This window comes from Podarcis pityusensis, assembly GCF_964106645.2.
Source record: "Podarcis pityusensis genome assembly, chromosome: 2".
Lineage (NCBI taxonomy): Eukaryota > Metazoa > Chordata > Lepidosauria > Squamata > Lacertidae > Podarcis > Podarcis pityusensis.
The window spans coordinates 115,998,900-116,017,747 of record NC_138029.1 but is presented as its reverse complement, the minus strand read 5'-3'; the positions used below and the strand labels follow the sequence as shown (position 1 = coordinate 116,017,747).

Genomic DNA, 18,848 nt, shown 5'->3' with positions numbered 1-18,848 from the left:
CCAGGATGTCGGGTTAGTGCAAAGCCAATGGCGGGGAAGGAGGGAAGGGGCTTTGCGAGGGGGTCCAGGATGAGAAGCCGCTGGATGGGGAGAAGAGAAGGGAGGAAAGGGAGCTGTTTTCTTAAACGGGGGGCCTTGAAGGGGAGGGGGGGAGAAGCTTCCTCCTTCATGGATCTGGTACAAAGGGAGTTGCAGGGAAGGAGGGGGGAGAGGGGAGAGGGGTGGGCATTGCTGGCCAGGATCGCCTTAATAGTATTACAGTGCTACCTCGGGTTACATACGCTTCAGGTTTCAGACTCTGCTAACTCAGAAATAGTACCTCGGGTTAAGAACTTTGCTTCAGGATAAGAACAGTGTTAACGGAAAAATCTGAGGGCTCCCTTGGACAAAAAGTAAAGACACCAACCAGAGTAAATTGAAGCAAATCAGCAGCCTGTAGGCTTGGTCTTTATTGAAGAAAGACTGTCGCGACAGGGTGCTCCCCTCACTTGCAGGTGAGAGGAAAGACCCAGAAAGATGGTGTGCCAGACCTTATAAAAACTTTTGAAATTCCCATCCTCCAGGTCAAGCCCACCCCCAGAAACATCATGCATACATTACAGAAAGGGTTGACATCATGCATACATTACAGAAAGGAGGGGTTGAGGGAGGAGTTGTGGTGGTAACCTGAGTGTCCTGGAGTGTCTTCCAGGAGACAAAGGGGAGTTTGCAGTTTCCTGCCCCCAGAGGGAAGATCTGATTATTGTCCTTTGTTCCAGTCCGTGCTGAATCCACTATCATATGCAAGTTCTTTGTCATTTTGATTGTCTTCTGTCTGGGATTATCAAGGCTGACATAGCAACTGGGCAGGGCTCCTGTGGATGTGCTGGTATGCTGAAGGGATTATGGCTGACCAGAACCAAGCCACCCCCCTTTGATAGTCCTTGTCACATGGAGTAAAATAAAATGGAACAGTGCAAATCCGATGTATGGTTGATTTTCTATGAATTTGTAACAGAAATGGGGCGTATGTAGTGTGTGAGTGTGAGTGTGTGTGAAGTTTGTGCAAACAGAATGATTGGGGTGGGGGGTTCCTGCTACAACAGAAATCACGCAGCAGCAGCGTGGTGGCGGGTGGTCACATTAGCTAAAGTGGTGCTTCAGGTTAAGAGCAGTTTCACGTTAAGAACGGACCTCCAGAACGAATTAAGTATTTAACCCAAGGTACCACTGTAATTTAAATTTAGTATCTATACCCCAGCAGAAGAACCCTTTCTTCCCATTCCCGCCCCCGCTGCCCAGGATTTCGGGTGAGTGCAAAGCCAATGGCGGGGAAGGAGGGAAGGGGCTTTGCGAGGGGGTCCAGGATGAGAAGCCCCAGGACGGGGAGGGGCGGCCCTGCACAAGAGTGGGGGGAGGTTGTGCTGGGGAAAGAGAGAGAAGCTTCCTCCTGCATGGATCTGGTGCAAAGGGAGTTGCAGGGAAGGAGGCGGGAGAGGGGAGAGGGATGGGCATTGCTGGCCAGGATCGCCTTAATAGTATTAATTTAAATTTAATATCTATACCCCCGCAGAAGGAGGACCTTATCTTTAGGCAACAGGGGAAAGCCTTGCTCTTCTCCCAGGGGTTTGGCTTATTAAACAATCTATGGACTTCACAACTGAGTTGGGGGGGTGTTGTTTTTATTTCTTACTCTGCTATGCATCTCTGTGTTTTTCTCTTGGGTAAGGTAATTGAGAGAGCGGTTGCCGAACAGCTTGGTTGGTTTCTGGAGGAAACATCGGCTTTAGATCCATTTCAGTCCGGTCTCCGTCCTGGTTTTGGGACCGAGATGGCTCTGGTTGCCCTAACAGATGATCTCCGTAGACAACTGGATCGAGGCGGGTCAGGACTGGCGATCCTTCTAGATTTGTCAGCAGCCTTTGACATGGTCGATCATTATCTTCTGGACCACCGCCTCGCAGACGTGGGGATACAGGGCATAGCCCGTAACTGGCTGTGTTCTTTTATCTCTGGTGGGGGACAGAGGGTGGCACTAGGGAGGTAAATGTCATTGCGCCACTCCTTGGTGTGTGGAGTGCCGCAGGGCACAATTCTCTCCCCGATGCTTTTTAACATCTTTATGCGCCCCCTTGCCCACATTATCCAGAGCTTTGGGCTGGGTTGTCACCAGTATGCCGATGACACTCAGCTCTATCTGCTGATGGATGGCCACACCGACTCAGCCCCGAACACACTGACCAGATGCTTGGAAGCTGTGGCTGGATGGTTTCGTGGGAGCCGATTGAAACTAAATTCTTCGAAGACAGAGGTCCTATGGCTGGGTCGGGATGGCATGGGGATGAGGGACCAACTCCCTTCTCTTGCGGGGGCCCAATTAGTGCCATTGCCTTCCGTTAAGAGTTTGGGTGTAATCCTTGACGCCTCCCTTTCCATGGAGGCGCAAGTTACAGCAACAGCCAAGGTGACATTTTTCCACCTTCGCCGCATCAAGCAGTTGGTCCCTTACCTTTCCCGCCCCGACCTGGCCACAGTGATCCATGTGACAGTCATCTCCAGGCTTGACTACTGTAATTCGCTCTACGCGGGGCTGCTCTTGAAGCTGTCCCAGAAACTCCAGCGGGTGCAGAATGCTGCAGCAAGGCTCCTCACGGGGTCTCTGCCATGGGAGCATATTCACCCAGTGCTTTTCCAGCTGCACTGGCTCCCGGTGGAGTACAGGGTCAGATTTAAGGTGCTGCTTTTGACCTTTAAAGCCCTTCACGGCCTAGGACCCTCGTACCTACGGGACCGCCTCTCCCGGTATGCCCCACGGAGAGCCTCAAGGTCCATAAATAGCAACACCCTAGTGGTCCCGGGCCCTAAGGAAGTTAGATTGGCTTCAACCAGAGCCAGGGCCTTTTCAACTCTGGCTCCGGCCTGGTGGAATGCTCTGCCTCATTAGACCAGGGCCCTGCAGGATCTGATATATTTCCACAGGGCCTGTAAGACAGAGTTGTTCCGCCTGGCCTTTGGCTTGGTGCCAATTTGATTCCCTCCCTCTCTTTCTTTTTTCTTTCCTTCTCTTCCTGCGAGGAGGCTACATTTTAATATTTTAATGTTTCAATATTTTAATGTTGTATTTTAATTTTGTTTTTAAGTTGTAATCATTCAACTTGTTTTTATTATTGCTTGTAAGCCGCTCTGAGCCCGGACTTGGCTGGCGAGGGCGGGGTATAAAAATTATTATTATTATTATTATTATTATTATTATTATTATTGGAAGCTGCCCTGTGATCTTTGGAGGAAGGGCAGTATAGAAATTTAAAGAACAGCAGTAAAAATAGGAAGACCTCTTGCGTTCAAGGGGGGGGGGGTTGGGGACAAAGTCTCTGACCAGCATGTATAGCAGGATGGGCTTAGGAGGGAATAATAATAATAATAATAATAATAATAAAATAAAAAAAAATAAAAACTGTGTTGACTCAGCCACTCTGGGCGGCTTCCAACAAAAACACCAAAAATTTTAAAACATCAAAAACTTCCCTTTATAGGGCTGCCATCAGAAGACTTCCATTTTGTAGAAATGGCCTTTGAATTTAAAGAAATGCCCTCTTTAAGGAACCACGTGGTGTAAACGTGTATGTTGTCCTCTAGGTCCAAACACATAGTAAGAGCAAGCAGTGCTCCAAAGTGCTTCTCTTGTGAACTTGCCATATAAGTTGTTTACTCCTGACCAAAGCTCCTGTTTCCCAAAAGGACTGGAGGGGGGGTCTCGTCACCACTTTTAACCCACCCCACTCCCACCGCATGGAAGGCAGAGGACGTGTTCATTCACAATCCCAGTAAACCATGTGTGTATCTGAAGTGAACCAGGCACTGCAGCTCCTTCCCCTCTCACTGGGCTGCTGCAAGAAAAGGCAGCAGAGGAGGAAAGGGATGGGTTTGAAGGCTCTTCCTGCCTCTCTCCCCTGAGCAACAAGAGCAAAGGGTGTTTGCAGGGCAGGAGGGCAGAGGAGGGGGCAGCGAGGGCAGAGGGAGCAGATCCCCCGCCTCTCCCGGGGGGTCCAGATGCAAGCAAGGGGCTCCCTTCTCCATGCAAGGGCCACCCATGTATTCAGAGCAGTCCTTTGCAGATTAACTCTTAAGTTCCATGGGATCTACTCTCAGGCCACAAATGTGCATACCATGCCAGCCTTAGGAAGGGAGGCAGGACAGGCAGGTGAAAGAAATTGCCAAAGGTGTTTGAAAATAGGAGGGGGCTCTTGGGGGGGGGTGCCCAGTTGGTGCTTCTCCAGGGGCAGCAGAATGTCTTGGGCAGGAGAATCCCTGCAGGGGCTCTGAGACTCCCTTGGCTTCTTCTTCCCTCCCTCCCAGGAAGCTGCAACTTGCTCTGGCTTCTGCACTCCTCAGACAGCTGAACCTGCAAACCTAGCTGAGACAGAACCTGCAACCCTGGCCAGGATGGAAGGAGGAAGATGGACGGTTGACCTGGTCAGGCTGTCTCCTGCATCCCTCCCCACAACCTCTGAGCATTCCCTCCCAGGACCCTTGGAGAAATCTGGTGAGTTCCAGTTGAGAGGAGATGGGGACAGGGATAGATGGATGGTGGAGGGAGAAAGAGGAAAAGATGGAGAGGAGACAAATGGAAGGAAGTTCCTGACAGGAAGAAGGAAGGGGTGAGGCCTTCTCCAAAGCAGCTCTTTGTTTCTTGAATCCCTTTCATAAAGTACAGTGGTACCTCGGGTTACATACGCTTCAGGTTACAGACTCCGCTAACCCAGAAATAGTACCTCTGGTTAAGAACTTTGCTTCAGGATGAGAACAAAAAACGCGCGGCAGTAGCAGGAGGCCGCATTAGCTAAAGTGGTGCTTCAGGTTAAGAACAGTTTCAGGTTAAAAACAGACCTCCGGAACGAATTAAGTATTTAACCTGAGGTACCACTGTAGTGGGGGGCAGATTTTCTTCCTCCAGGATTTTAAATCTTAGGAGTTACAGTGGTACCTTGGTTCTCAAACATAATAGGTTCCGGGAGACTTCCAAAACCAAAGCGTTTCAAAACCAAGGCGTGCTTTCCCATAGAAAGTAATGCAAAATGGATTACTGTATTTTTCGTCCCATAGGACGCACCTAGTTTTTTGGGGGGGAAATAAAGGGGGGGAAATTTCCTTTATTTCCCCCCCAAAAGCAGGTCGGGGAAACCGAACCAGGTCCAGGAACAGCGGGATGACGGCGCTGCGCCTCACCGCTGTCCCCCGAGCTTGTGGGGCTGGCCGATGTCTGTCCGGCGCGAGGGGCGCTCTGCTTTAGGGTGACCCGCCCGCTGGGCGGCAGGCTGCTATCCGCAGCGTGGGGAGCCCTGTGGGGAACTCCTGCAGGGCTCCCCATGCTGCGGATGTCTGCCCGGCGCGAGGGGCGCTCTGCTTTAGGGCGTCCCTCGCGCTGGGCGGCAGGCTGCTATCCTCAGCCTAGACATCAATGCGGACCTCCCGCAGGGCTGCCTAGGCTGCGGATGTCTTCCTGAAGCCTGGAGAGCGAGAGGGGTCGGTGCGCACCGACCCCTCTCGCTCTCCAAGCTTCAGCGAAAGCATGCATTCGCCCCATAGGACACACCCAGATTTCCCCTTCATTTTTGGAGGGGGAAAAGTGCGTCCTATAGGGCGAAAAATACGGTAATCCATTCCAGACTTTTAAAAACAACCCCTAAAACAGCAATTTAACATGAATTTTACTATCTAACAAGACCATTGATCCATAAAATGAAAGCAGTAATCAATGTTCTGTACCATAAAATAAAGAAGACAGTATTGTTGATGATAAAAATTAAAATTAAACAAAGAAGCCACAATCAAAAATGAAAAAGCCAAACAAACAAAAATGCAAAAAAGAGGAAAAAACTAAAGCACCAAATGTCACCTCAGAACACTGAAACCAGAAACAGCTTTAATATTGATGGGGTGGGGGCTTAAATCAGCTGTGCAAGGGAACAAATGGGATGAAAAAAACCTTAATTACAATGGGAGGGGGGACTTAAAATAGCTGCTCAAGGATACAAGTGGGATAAAAAAAACCTTAATTACGATGGGGGGGGACTTAAATTAGCTGTGCAAGAGTAAAAATGGAAGCTCAGGAGCACGTTCGGTTTCCGAGGAAAATTTCAAAAACAGGAGCACCTATTTCTGGGTTTGCAAATGATGAATCCACAGAAGCATAGTCAATCTATGGACTTCCCTTTTTTTGAAATATTTTTATTGCTTTTTACAACTGCAAGTTTATATCAAATACATTTATATAATCAATTCCTGAGATTCTCTGAATCACATGACTTCGCTCCATCCCTTTCATGGGTCCTGATAGTACCGTATTTTTTGCTCCATAAGGCGCACCGGACCATAAGACGCACCTAGTTTTCAGAGGAGGAAAACGGGGAAAATATTCTGAATCAAATGTTGTACTAAACTATTTAATAAACTACTGATATATCAGAGTGAGACTAAGAGGGACAGGAGCTGTGTGTTTGTTTAGTGTGCAGGCTCAAGGAGCCAGCGGATCAGCTGAGACGCGGGGGATTTGTGTAATTTCCCCTTCTCCCTCATCCTCTGCCCTCCAGTCTCCAGCAGCCTTCCTTTTTTACTTCCTGGTTTTCACTGCGCTGGTGGCTCAGAACTCGAGGTTGGTTTTTTTTTTTTTTTTGCTGCTGGTTGCTTAAATTTTATCCTTCCCGATCCAACCCCTCCTGTGTCCTTCCGTCCCTCTGCAGCCTCATTGCTCCGTTTAGGGAGCAGGCGAACCTTCTGCAGCTGTTGCTGGCTGCGCACCACTTTTAAAAGTGCCTGCTGGCTTTGAATCACCTGCCTCCCTTTACTATTTTACCTAAGGTATTTGCCCTGTGCCTGGGGTTTTTTCCCATTTAACAGTTTGCAGCCTTTTCCTCCGTTGCTTGTTTTGAGGCAGGTTAGATTTGAGCAAGTGATCAGGACTTGGATTGCAGGGGATTCGCCATTAGCTGTGTAAAAGCGCTCCTACTTGCAGCCTTCTACGTTGTTTGTACACGTGGCTACTGGTATCAGGTTCAGTTTGAGTAATAAGCAGCCACTGGCAGCAATAGAATGGAGCATAAAAAAGGAGTAGGGGCACTGGGACCCAGACAATGCTCAAATCTATCCTGCCTCAAAACAAGCTGCAGAAGTAAAAAGCCCGCTCCCCTGCCCCTCATCCTGTGCCCTCCCCAGCCTTTTTTTTCCTTCCTGGTTTTCACTGCGCTCGTTGGCAAGGTGATGTCTCTACTTTTTCATTATATACCATTTCCCAAAATGATACTGTTATCTTACATGACCACCACATATAGCAAAAGATACCCGCTTGTTCTGTACATTTCCAGCAGATATTTGAACTTACTCTATACGTTTTAGATAACTTACTAGGAGTCAAATACCACCAGCACATCATTTTTATGTAGTTTTCTTTCAATGTACAGCAAGCTGTGAATTTCAGATCTGTTTTCCAAAGCCTCTCCCAATCTACCATTTGTATGTTATGTCCTAAGTCCCTTTCCCAAGAACTAAGAGTTCTTTTTGAAATTGTGATGTCTCATAACTAAAACCTTTCTTTTTGTCTATCTTAAAGATATCGTTTAGTTGATGGTACTGTAACCAGTCAGGTACAGCTTCCCTTATCTCTTCAAAATTGTTTAATTTCAGTTGGTTTTCAACTTCAGTTAACACCTCTCTGTAAGTCGGCCAATTACTTCTCATATTCAATTTTTTTCAGAGATATTGCTTCCAAGGGGGAAAGCCACCAGGGTGTTTTTTACTGAAGCAAATTTTTATACTTCTCCCATACCCTAAACATTGGTTTTCTTACTATATGATTCTGAAAAGCTCTATGCACCTTGGCCTTTTCCTACCATAAATATGCATGCTATACATTATTTGTGTCCTTCCAGATCTAAAATACAGTATCTGTGTTTTCTAATGTAATCCATTCCCGGTTCTAGCAGATACAGGATGCTTCATAATAAAGTTTTAAATCCGGCAGGGTGAAACCTCCTCTCTCTCTTACATCTGTTAATAATTTATTTTTTATACTTGGTTTCGTCCCTTGTCTGATAAACCTAGATATATCTTCTTGCCATTTTTCAAAGCATCCTGTGTTGCCTATTGCCTGGACTGCTTAGAATAAAAATAACATTTTTGGCAATACATTCGTTTTTATTACTGATATTCCTCCCCAAAATGATAAATTCATTCTTCCCCATATCTCTAAAGCTCTTTTTATTTCTTTCCACTCATTCTTGTAATTGTCCTTAACAATATTAATATTCTTAGCTGTCAAACAGATATCCCAGTATTTGACTTTGTTATGTATAACTAACTCTGTTTTCTGTTGTAATTTCTTTTGGTCTTGCTCCATTGTGTTTTTTCCCAAAAACTTAGAATCATAGAATCATAGAGTTGGAATAGACCACAAGGGCCATCGAGTCCAACCCCCTGCCAAGCAGGAAACACCATCAAAGCACTCCTGACATATGGTTGTCAAGCCTCTGCTTAAAGACCTCCAAAGAAGGAGACTCCACCACACTCCTTGGCAGCAAATTCCACTGTCGAACAGCTCTTACTGTCAGGAAGTTCTTCCTAATGTTTAGGTGGAATCTTCTTTCTTGTAGTTTGGATCCATTGCTCCGTGTCCGCTTCTCTGGAGCAGCAGAAAACAACCTTTCTCCCTCCTCTATATGACATCCTTTTATATATTTGAACATGGCTATCATATCACCCCTTAACCTCCTCTTCTCCAGGCTAAACACGCCCAGCTCCCTTAGCCGTTCCTCATAAGGCACCGTTTCCAGGCCTTTGACCATTTTGGTTGCCCTCCTCTGGACACGTTCCAGTTTGTCAGTGTCCTTCTTGAACTGTGGTGCCCAGAACTGGACACCGTACTCCAGGTGAGGTCTGACCAGAGCAGAATACAGTGGCACTATTACTTCCCTTGATCTAGATGCTATACTATTGATGCAGCCCAGAATTGCATTGGCTTTTTTAGCTGCCGCGTCACACTGTTGGCTCATGTCAAGTTTGTGGTCAACCAAGACTCCTAGATCCTTTTCACATGTACTGCTCTCAAGCCAGGTGTCACCCATCTTGTATTTGTGCCTCTCAATTTTTTTGCCCAAGTGCAATACTTTACATTTCTCCCTGTTAAAGCTCATCTTGTTTGTTTTGGCCCAGTTCTCTAATCTGTCAAGGTCGTTTTTAAGTGTGATCCTGTCCTCCGGGGTGTTAGCCACCCCTCCCAGTTTGGTGTCATCTGCAAATTTGATCAGGATGCCCTTGAATCCATCATCCAAGTCATTGATAAAGATGTTGAATAAGACCGGGTCCAAGACAGAACCCTGTGGCACCCCACTAGTCACTCTTCTCCAGGATGAAGAGGAACCATTGATGAGCACCCTTTGGGTTTGGTCAGTCAGCCAGTTACAAATCCACTGAGTGGTAGCATAGTCAAGACCGCATTTTACCAGCTTCTTTACAAGAATATCATGGGGCACCTTGTCGAATGCCTTGCTGAAATCAAGGTAGGCTGCATCCACTGTGTTCCCTTCATCTACCAGGCTTGTAATTCTGTCAAAAAAAGAGATCAGGTTAGTCTGACATGACTTATTTTTCAGAAATCCATGCTGACTATTGGTGATCACAGCATTCCTTTCTAGGTGCTCACAGACTGTCTGCTTAATGATCTGCTCGAGAATCTTCCCTGGTATTGATGTCAGACTGACTGGGCGATAATTATTTGGGTCCTCTCTTTCCCCCTTTTTGAAAACAGGGACAACATTTGCCCTCCTCCAGTCTGCCGGGACTTCGCCTGTTCTCCAGGAATTCTCAAAGATGACTGCCAGTGGTTCTGAGATCACATCTGCCAGTTCTTTTAATACTCTTGCAGTTCATATGGCCCTGGAGACTTGAATACATCTAAACTAGCCAAGTATTCTTGTACTATCTCCTTAGTTATTCTGGGCTGTGTTTCCTCTGCTGAATCATTTGCTCCAAATTCTTCAGGTCGGGCATTGTTTTCTTTATCGGAGAAGACTGAGGCAAACAAGGCATTGAGGAGTCTTATTCTTGTTTAGTTTAAAGCCCCCGGTCTGCCCGAAGTCCTGCATCTTTTCTACCACCTTCGGTGGAGTATTTATGGAATCCTTCACTGTAATTACAAGGTGAACTGTGAAAGCTTTTAATTTATATGCTTTATTTTCTACTGTTATTCCTGTAATTAATTTATCCACTTTGTCTCCCTCGCCAGGGCCTCTAATACCAAAATAAATAATAATGGTGATAGGGGATATCCTTGTCTTGTCCCCTTCCTTATTTTACACTTTTCTGTTATCACCATATTAACAATCAGCATAGACTGTTGGTAGAAATACATTGCATCAATTCCTCTCCCAAATGCTTCCTCAAAATTCATTTTTTCTTTTATCTTTTTCATAAAAGCCCATGAAACATTATCAAAAGCCTTTTCAGCATCTATAAACATTAAGCCCGCTTTTTTCTCAATTTTTACTTCCAAGTATTGAATAATATCATTTATATTCCTTATATTTGTCGGGATTCGAGCCTATATGAGTAGTAACTGGCAACTCTCCAGGCACCCAGCTTGATCTCCTGTTAACCTCCCTGTCTGCATTCCTCAGCAAGATCCAGGCAGAGGTCGCGATAGGTGATCCTTCTCAGCATGAGAAGAACACCCCCCCTCTTTCTTGCCCCCCCAGCAGGGGAAAGAGATAGACAGAAACGTATTTACATGCCTTTTTTTCTGTCTTTGCAGCATTACAAAAAGCATGACTGCTCTCTTCAAGCTCCAGCAGTCGAATGACAAACACTTCCTGTACTTCCTGTACAGCTCATATTACACTCTGAGCTAATTCCGGTGCTTCACACTGAATTGACTGTCCCTCTGTTTCCCACGGACAGTCCCAACATCATGTGATGTTTTCAAGCTAGCAGCTCGCAGCTGCATTGCTTCTATATCGTAACAATATTTTCCTTCATCTGACGTCCTGGTAGAAAGCAGGCCTGATTGTGCTGAATTTTTTCTGCTAAAACACCTTTCATTCTATTGCCCAAAATATGAGCAATACTCTAAATGGAGTATTCTTCTTGCCTTTTAGTTCAAGAATTATTGATTTGTGGCCCGAAAGTGTTCTTAGTTGTATTTCTGCATTTTTAATCTATGGAATTCCATCCTACAGGAATGATGGCCAACAATTTGGATAGCTTGAAAAAAGAGGATTAGACTGACGTCTCTGCTCTGCCCTCGTGGTCCTAGGCAATTATGCTTCTTAATACTAGTTCCTGGAAAGCACAGGAAGGCAGAGGGCTCTTGTACTCAAATCCGGCTTGCTGGTTTCCCACAGGCATCTAGCTGGCCACTGTGAGAACAGGATGCTGGACTAGGTGGGCCTTTTCCCAATCAAGCAAGCTCTTCTTATGTTCTAATACAGGCATCCCCAAACTTGGCCCTCCAGATGTTAAGGACTACAACTCCCATCATCCCTAGCTAACAGGACCAGTGGTCAGGGATGATGGGAATTGTAGTCCCAAAACATCTGGAGGATGTTTGGGGATACTAATATATTGGAATATTTTTACAGTTACATGTGGCAAAGTAACACATAAGTTTTCTTAGTCATAGGAGAGACTGCTACTCGAACCTGTGATCATTTCCTCCCTGGAAAAAGAAAAATACAGAGATGTGTCTAAGAAGCCAATTCCACCATAGATTATAAAATAATGCAGTTTATTAAGTGTGAATGGAATGACCATGTGTTGTTCTTGCCATTATCTCATCTGCATTCCTAAAAGTTTGGAACATAGATAGGACAGTGGAGAAAGGAGACAGTGTTAAAATAGGAGAAGGTGCATATTGTGATTGACGTGTGTTCAGTTCCTTTCTTGTAAGTCTTAACAGGATTCTCTTCCCCTTCCTCCCCACTCCCAAACAGGTGAGGAACATGATGGCCAGAATTATATGGAGCCATCTGTGAATTCATTGGGAAGAACAAAGAAACAGTTTAAATGCCTGGAACGTGGGATGTGCTTTAGTCACAGTGGAAGACTGAGGACACATCAACGAATCCACATAGAGGAGAAACCATTTAAATGTACTGACTATCGAAAGAGCTTCAGGGACAATGGAACTCTTAGAAAACATCAAGGAACTCACACAGGGGAGAAACCATTTGAATGTATTGAATGTGGAAAGAGCTTCGGTAAAAATGGAGCACTAAGAACACATCAACGAACTCACACGGGGGGAAAACCATTTGAATGTACTGAATGTGGAAAGTGCTTCAGTCGATATGGAACACTTAGAATGCACGAACGAACTCACACAGAGGAGAAACCATTTAAATGTATTGAATGTGGAAACAGCTTCAGTCAAAATGGAAACCTTAGAATACATCAACGAACTCACACAGGGGAAAAACCATTTGAATGTACTGAATGTGGAAAGTGCTTCAGTCGATATGGAACACTTATAATACACCAACGAACTCACACGGGGGAGAAACCATTTGCATGTATTGAATGTGGAAAGAGCTTCAGTCAATATGGAACACTTAAAATACACCAACGAACTCACACGGGGGAGAAACCATTGAAATGTATTGAATGTGGAAAGGGCTTCAGTGACAGTGGAGCACTTAGAAGACATCTACAAACTCACATAGAAGAGAAACCTTTTAAATGTATTGCATGTGGAAAGGGCTTCAGTAAGAGTGGAGACCTTAGAATACACCAAGGAACTCACATGGGGGAGAAACCATTTAAATGTATTGAATGTGGAAAGAGCTTCTGTAGAAGTGGGACACTTAGAAGACATCAACGAACTCACACAGAGGAGAAACAATTTAAATGTATTGAATGTGGAAAGAGCTTCAGTAGAAGTGAACACCTTAGAAGACATCAACTAACTCACACGGGGGAGAAACCTTTTAAATGTATTGAATGTGGAAACAGCTTCAGTCAAAGTGGAGCACTTAAAATACACCAACGAACTCACACGGAGGAGAAACCATTTAAATGTTTTGAATGTGGAAAGAGCTTCAGTAGAAGTGGACACCTTAGAGTACACCAACGAACTCACACGGGAGAGAAACCATTTGCATGTATTGAATGTGGAAACAGCTTCAGTCAAAATAGATACCTTAGAATACATCAACGAACTCACACGGGGGAGAAACCATTTAAATGTGTTGAATGTGGAAAGAGCTTCAGTCACAGTGGACACCTTAGAAGACACCAACAAACTCACACGGGGGAGAAACCATTTGCATGTATTGAATGTGGAAACAGCTTCAGTCAAAATGAATACCTTAGAATACATCAACGAACTCACACGGGGGAGAAACCATTTAAATGTATTGAATGTGGAAAGAGCTTCAGTAGAAGTGGACACCTTAGAATACATCAACGAACTCACACGGGGGAGAAACCATTTGAATGTATTGAATGTGGAAAGAGCTTCAGTCAAAATGTAATACTTAGAAGACATCTACAAACTCACATAGAGGAGAAACCATTTAAATGTATTGAATGTGAAAAGAGCTTCAGTAAAAGTGGACACCTTAGAATACACCAGCGAACTCACACGGGGGAGAAACCATTTAAATGTACTGAATGTGGAAAAAGCTTCAACAGGAAGGATAAACTTACATTACATTGGCAAACTCACACAGCGGAGAAGCTTTAGTCAATATGGAACCTTAGGAAATATCCACTAATTTACATGGGGAGGTCTTAATACAGTGGTACCTCGGGTTACGTACTTAATTTGTTCCGGAGGTGTATTCTTAACCTGAAACTATTCTTAACCTGAAGCACCACTTTAGCTATTCGGGCCTCCTGCTGTCGCCACGCCACCACCACACGATTTCCATTCTTATCCTGAAACAAAGTTCTTAACCCGAGGTACTATTTCTGGGTTAGCACTGTCTGTAACCTGAAGCTTATGTAACCTGAAGCATATATAACCCGACGTACCACTGTATAGTACTTTCTAGAGCAGTTTCTCAACCTGTGCGCCCCCAGATGTTGCTGAACTGCAACTCCCATCACGCCTAGCTAGCAAGGCCAGAGCTCAGGGATGATGGGAGTTGTAGTCCAACAACATCTGGGGACCCACAAGTTGAGAACCGCTGCTCTAGAAGGTTTTCTGTTGTAATTATTAGATTGTCTGCGAAGGCTCCGACCTTATAGGCCCTTTGTCAAACTTTAATTCCTTCTATTCTAGGGTCTTCTCTTATTGCTTTCAAATACACTTCCAGAAGTGTGATAAAGAGGAGAGGAGAAAGAGGGCAGCCCTGTCTTGTTCCCTTAGAGATATTAAAAGCTTCTGATGTTTTACCATTTATAATTAGTCTGACCTGTTAGGAATTATAAATCGCTTTTATACCACTACATATTTTCTCACCCAAACTCATAATTTCCAAAGTATTTTACATGAATGCCCCCGAAACATGATCCAATGCTTTCTCCGCATCCACCAAAATCAGGGCTGCCTTTTTATCTGCTCTCATTTCTAGATATACTATTGTATCTACTACCAATCTTACGTTGCTGTAAATTTGTCTTGGTCTATAAATCTTAATTTACTCTAAATTGGGTCCATATTTCAGTATCAATGTAATTAGGGCCTCTTGTCATTATTCTGGCACTTGTCCTCCTTCTAAAATTTTGTTCATTATTTTTTCTAACATTGGTAATATGATCTCTTCCAATTTTTTGTAATTCATTAAAGAAATGCCATCCGCACCAGGGACTTTACCATTCTTAGAAGTCACAATTCCTTCTTTTATTTCATTAATATTAATAGGGGCATTTAAGTATTTCTATTCTTTCTCTTATTTTTGTGGCAGTCAACCACAAAGAATCTTGAGGCAGGTTACACATTTATTCCAGTTCAGTCTTTGGTTATTGACATTTCTATCCCACAACCCTATCCACCTAGCAGACTGCCTCTCTCCCCTGGCCCTACAAGCCCATCAGTAACATTTTCTGTAGAGACACTGGGGATTGTTCCATGACACTTGTCACTTGCTGACAATGCAGAAGGAGGCCCCCTTGGTGCACCCAGAAGATACCAGATGTTGGTTGCAGTTACGTCTATACAAAGTGCATAGCCTTTGACCCTCCATAGAGAAATGGGGAGGAATGAGGAGCCTGAATAGCTGACTAGTAGGAAAGGTACCCTGGTAAGCTTCTGTCAATTCTTGAAGGGGCTTTGTATCATTTAACTTCAAAATGTGGGAAATGTTTGTGGGGCCTCCTCCTCCCCCTGTTGCTGCTGCTGAGTGGGGCCCTGGATATCTGCCCCAAACGTTTGCCTGGATGGTAGCAGGATGGGAGAAGTCAAGTGCCCAGAATAAAAAAGGAAAAGTATTTTCTGCATCTTTTCTTGAACGAAATGGGTATGTCTGAAACCTCAGACAAAGTTCATGTTGACAGTATCTAAACTGTTATTCATAACCCAATTAATATATTTATTACTGCTGATACAAAGATAAATGCAATATAATGTTCTCCGAAACAAACACTTTAACCAGATAAACTTGCCTTCTGGGAGGTGGGGCAAGATGCTGAGGGAATCTATTCTATCGGGGGGGGGGGAGCTCAGTGCACCCAGAAGATTCCAGTTGTGGGTTGTAGTTGCATCTATACAAAGTGCATTGCCTTTGCTCCTCCATAAAGAAAGAAATGGGGAGGAGACAAGAGCTGGAATAGCTGACCAGAAGGAAAGGTAACCTGGGAAGTTCATGTTGATCGACCAACTCAGCTCCCTGACCCCAAGAAAAGACCAGTCCAGGGAGGCAGGTGAGCATTACAGCTACACCCCACATTATGCTCTCCAATACCTGTTCCTTCAGGCAGGCCTATTTTCATTCAGTTCTTAGTGTGTCTATGGGTGGGTGTGTTTTACGTTTCCTTTCCCCCCTTCCTTGCAGTCCTAACAAAAACTAACCTCCACACCAATGTTTTCAGCCCCAGAAGAGGAGCTCCCCTTGGTGTCAAGGGAGGGGGGTTCAAGGGAGCATCTGGAGCCCTGCCATTCCTTCTGTCCCTGGCCCCTTCCCCTCCTCTCTCTGCCATCCCAGGGCCACTCCTGACTCCCCAGCATGAGACTGGATCTGTCTGTGATGGTGAGATGTCCTGGCTGGTTGAAGGACCACTTCCTGTTTCCTGGAGCTCCATCCTTTCTCATGCAAGGTGGAGTCATGAAGCAGGTGGAGACTGAGCACACCTAAGGGTGACCCGGGGGGGGGGGATTCTGCTTAACCTTTCCCCGTCTGCTCCGTTTCTGGATCAAAATCCCCAGCTAATCTGTCAAACTGCTGCTGCTGCTGCTGCCTGTCACTGTTCCTGTGTCTTTGGAGTGTTTCTTTGAGGAGAATACAGGACACGGTAAAAGACATTGTGTGTAATGAGTGTGCAATAAGGTAGACAGAGGCTGAGCCCTCCCTATAATGCAAACAGGGAGACTTCTGTCCAGGAGATTTTTGTATAAAAAATTCTTTGCTGAGGTGGAAGTGGGGACTAAGTGTTATGTATTGAAGTTCTCATCCTGGCCACCAGGGGTATTGTGTGTGTATAGTTTTCACTCGGGTCCATATCAGTCAATTTAGGCGGGAAACCCTGGGTGGTGGTTGTTACAGTGTTGACAGCTGGCTGCCTATAAAAGCAGGCCGGCTGAGCTGTTTGCTGTTCAGTTCAGTTCCAGCTTACTATAAAGAACCACTTGGAGAAATTTCTGTGGCGTCTGCTATGTCCACCCACAATTTAATACTAAGTGAGATTGGAGTAGAACCATGTTTGCATGAACATAAGAAGGCAAAATATGTTCTCCATTTAAATATTTATTAAAATACTTTATTCAGTTACCCAGAAGAGTTATTAGGCTTTTTTGCTGTAAGCTACTTCATACATTGTAAGAAGTGGGTCCTGAGACCCTTGATCCCCTTCCTTAAAATACCATCTGAAGAATACTGGAGAAGCAAATAAAGAGTTTATTGAGGTAAAGGTAAAGGGACCCCTGACCGTGAGGTCCTGTTGAGGATGACAATGGGGCTGCGGTGCTCATCTCACTTTACTGGCCGAGTGATACGGAGGGGGGGTACCTTCCCGCATCCCTCCGCCGGCCACCAAAGGGGTCCGAGGTGATGACCTCAACGGCGCCCAGCTTTGCCCTGACCCCTCAGCCCCCACACCGTTACACAAGCACCACACTATACCCCTGGCCTCTTAAATAAAATGCCTATCCCTCTCTCTCTATACGGGCGAAATAAGCCCACCATCTTTCCCTAAGCCTCCCTCCCGCTCTATCTCTAGCATGGGTTGACCGTATCAAACTGCGCTCCCATTTGTTTCAATGGAAACCGCGTTCCCATTCGTTTCAATGGCCACGTCCCAGCCAATCAGAACCATGCATCCGCTCTGCAGATTCAGCTCAGCGAGCCCCTACACGCCTCATTTAACCTCTTGACAAGCTACTGGCGGCTCCCTGCTGGGGGAACAATAGAATCGAAACTCGTGGACTCATAAAAGTGTCAAATCCTGTTACAATGTATCCATTTCATTTCCGACTTCAATCACTGACATAAGACTGGAACAGAACGGACTAAAACTTCTAAAATTCATATTAATTCAACCACAGCTCTGATTTCCTTGGTTTTGGTGCCAATCGACTCAGTTTATTCAGGACTCCATGACACCTCCTCGGCCTCCATAATCCCTCGAGCGAGGAGTCACGTACTCAGGAAGACCCTAATCCGGCCAAGTCGCTTTGCCCAACCTTTCCTCCGGGCAACGCCAGGTGCTAGACCTTGCATACTTGGACTATTGACTCTGCATACTTGGACTATTGTCTTCTCATCACCGGTAGTCAGGAAGCACTTATCTGCACATATCTCTGATTCTGCATATTCCCCCCCCCCCACTGTATATGTTAATCTGTGTAACTCAACCCCTCTCTAATGTATTCATGATGTCACCTGTGTAACCCAACCTATTTCTAATGTATTCATGACGCAATAATGATGTATTTTGCACTGTATTCTGGGACATGGAGGGAAGTTTCAAAAACTCCTGTCACCCCTTTCTCGGGGTTCAATCTCGCCTTGAACCTGTGGCGCAATAAACTTGGATCTTCTGTAGTTTGCTCCTGCGTCCGGCTGAGCTCATTTTCCTCTGCAGGGACCCGCGGACTTAGTCGGACGAGCTGGGTGGCAGAGTAACCCCGCACCCAGATTTTTCCGTAACACCGAGGGAGCCAGCATGACTAAGCCGCTTCTGGCAAACCAGAGCAGTGCACGGGAACGCCATTTACCTTCCTGCTGGAGCGGTATGTAATAAAAAAAATTAAGGTCTTATATATATAATAAATGTTCATAAATGTACCAACCAAACACATACATAGATATGTGGACCACATGTCTGGAGCAGCACAGGAAAAGCAACAACATTCAAATTTCTGTTGTAGACCGCCTTTTCTGTGATGTATGTATGATGTATGGAGGGGTGGTCTTGAGCTCCGGGGCAGGGAATTTAAAAGGGCTATATAAGGGCAGGCACACCTTTGTTCTGGGTCCTCCTCCGTTCTCCTCCATGTGAGGGGAGCAACCTGTTGCAACATTTCAATAAAGATCAGGCTTTGCTTCTCAATATTCTCTGCTATTTTCTCCTACAAATGGAGAACCGGCAAAGGACTCTATAAAGGCTCTTGTGGCCCCCTTAAAAGCATAAGGGCAGTTTTTGTTTACAACAGGTACCTATTTATCTTCTTGCACTTCGTGCTTTCGAATTGCTAGGATGGCAGGAGAAGAAACAGAGCAACGGGA

The 18,848-nt window shown here is 45.3% G+C and overlaps 1 protein-coding gene across 1 annotated transcript; it reads left to right on the top strand.

The window, feature by feature from the left end:
• The first annotated feature begins 1,262 nt into the window (after window positions 1-1,262).
• LOC308469583 (uncharacterized protein) lies at window positions 1,263-15,396 on the top strand. The gene is made up of 3 exons (XM_080992257.1): window positions 1,263-1,289; window positions 4,336-4,522; window positions 11,958-15,396. The coding sequence occupies exons 2-3, from the start codon at window positions 4,423-4,425 to the stop codon at window positions 13,706-13,708; spliced, it is 1,851 nt and encodes a 616-aa protein (XP_080848383.1). The 5' UTR covers window positions 1,263-1,289; window positions 4,336-4,422; the 3' UTR covers window positions 13,709-15,396.
• The last annotated feature ends 3,452 nt before the right edge of the window (window positions 15,397-18,848 follow it).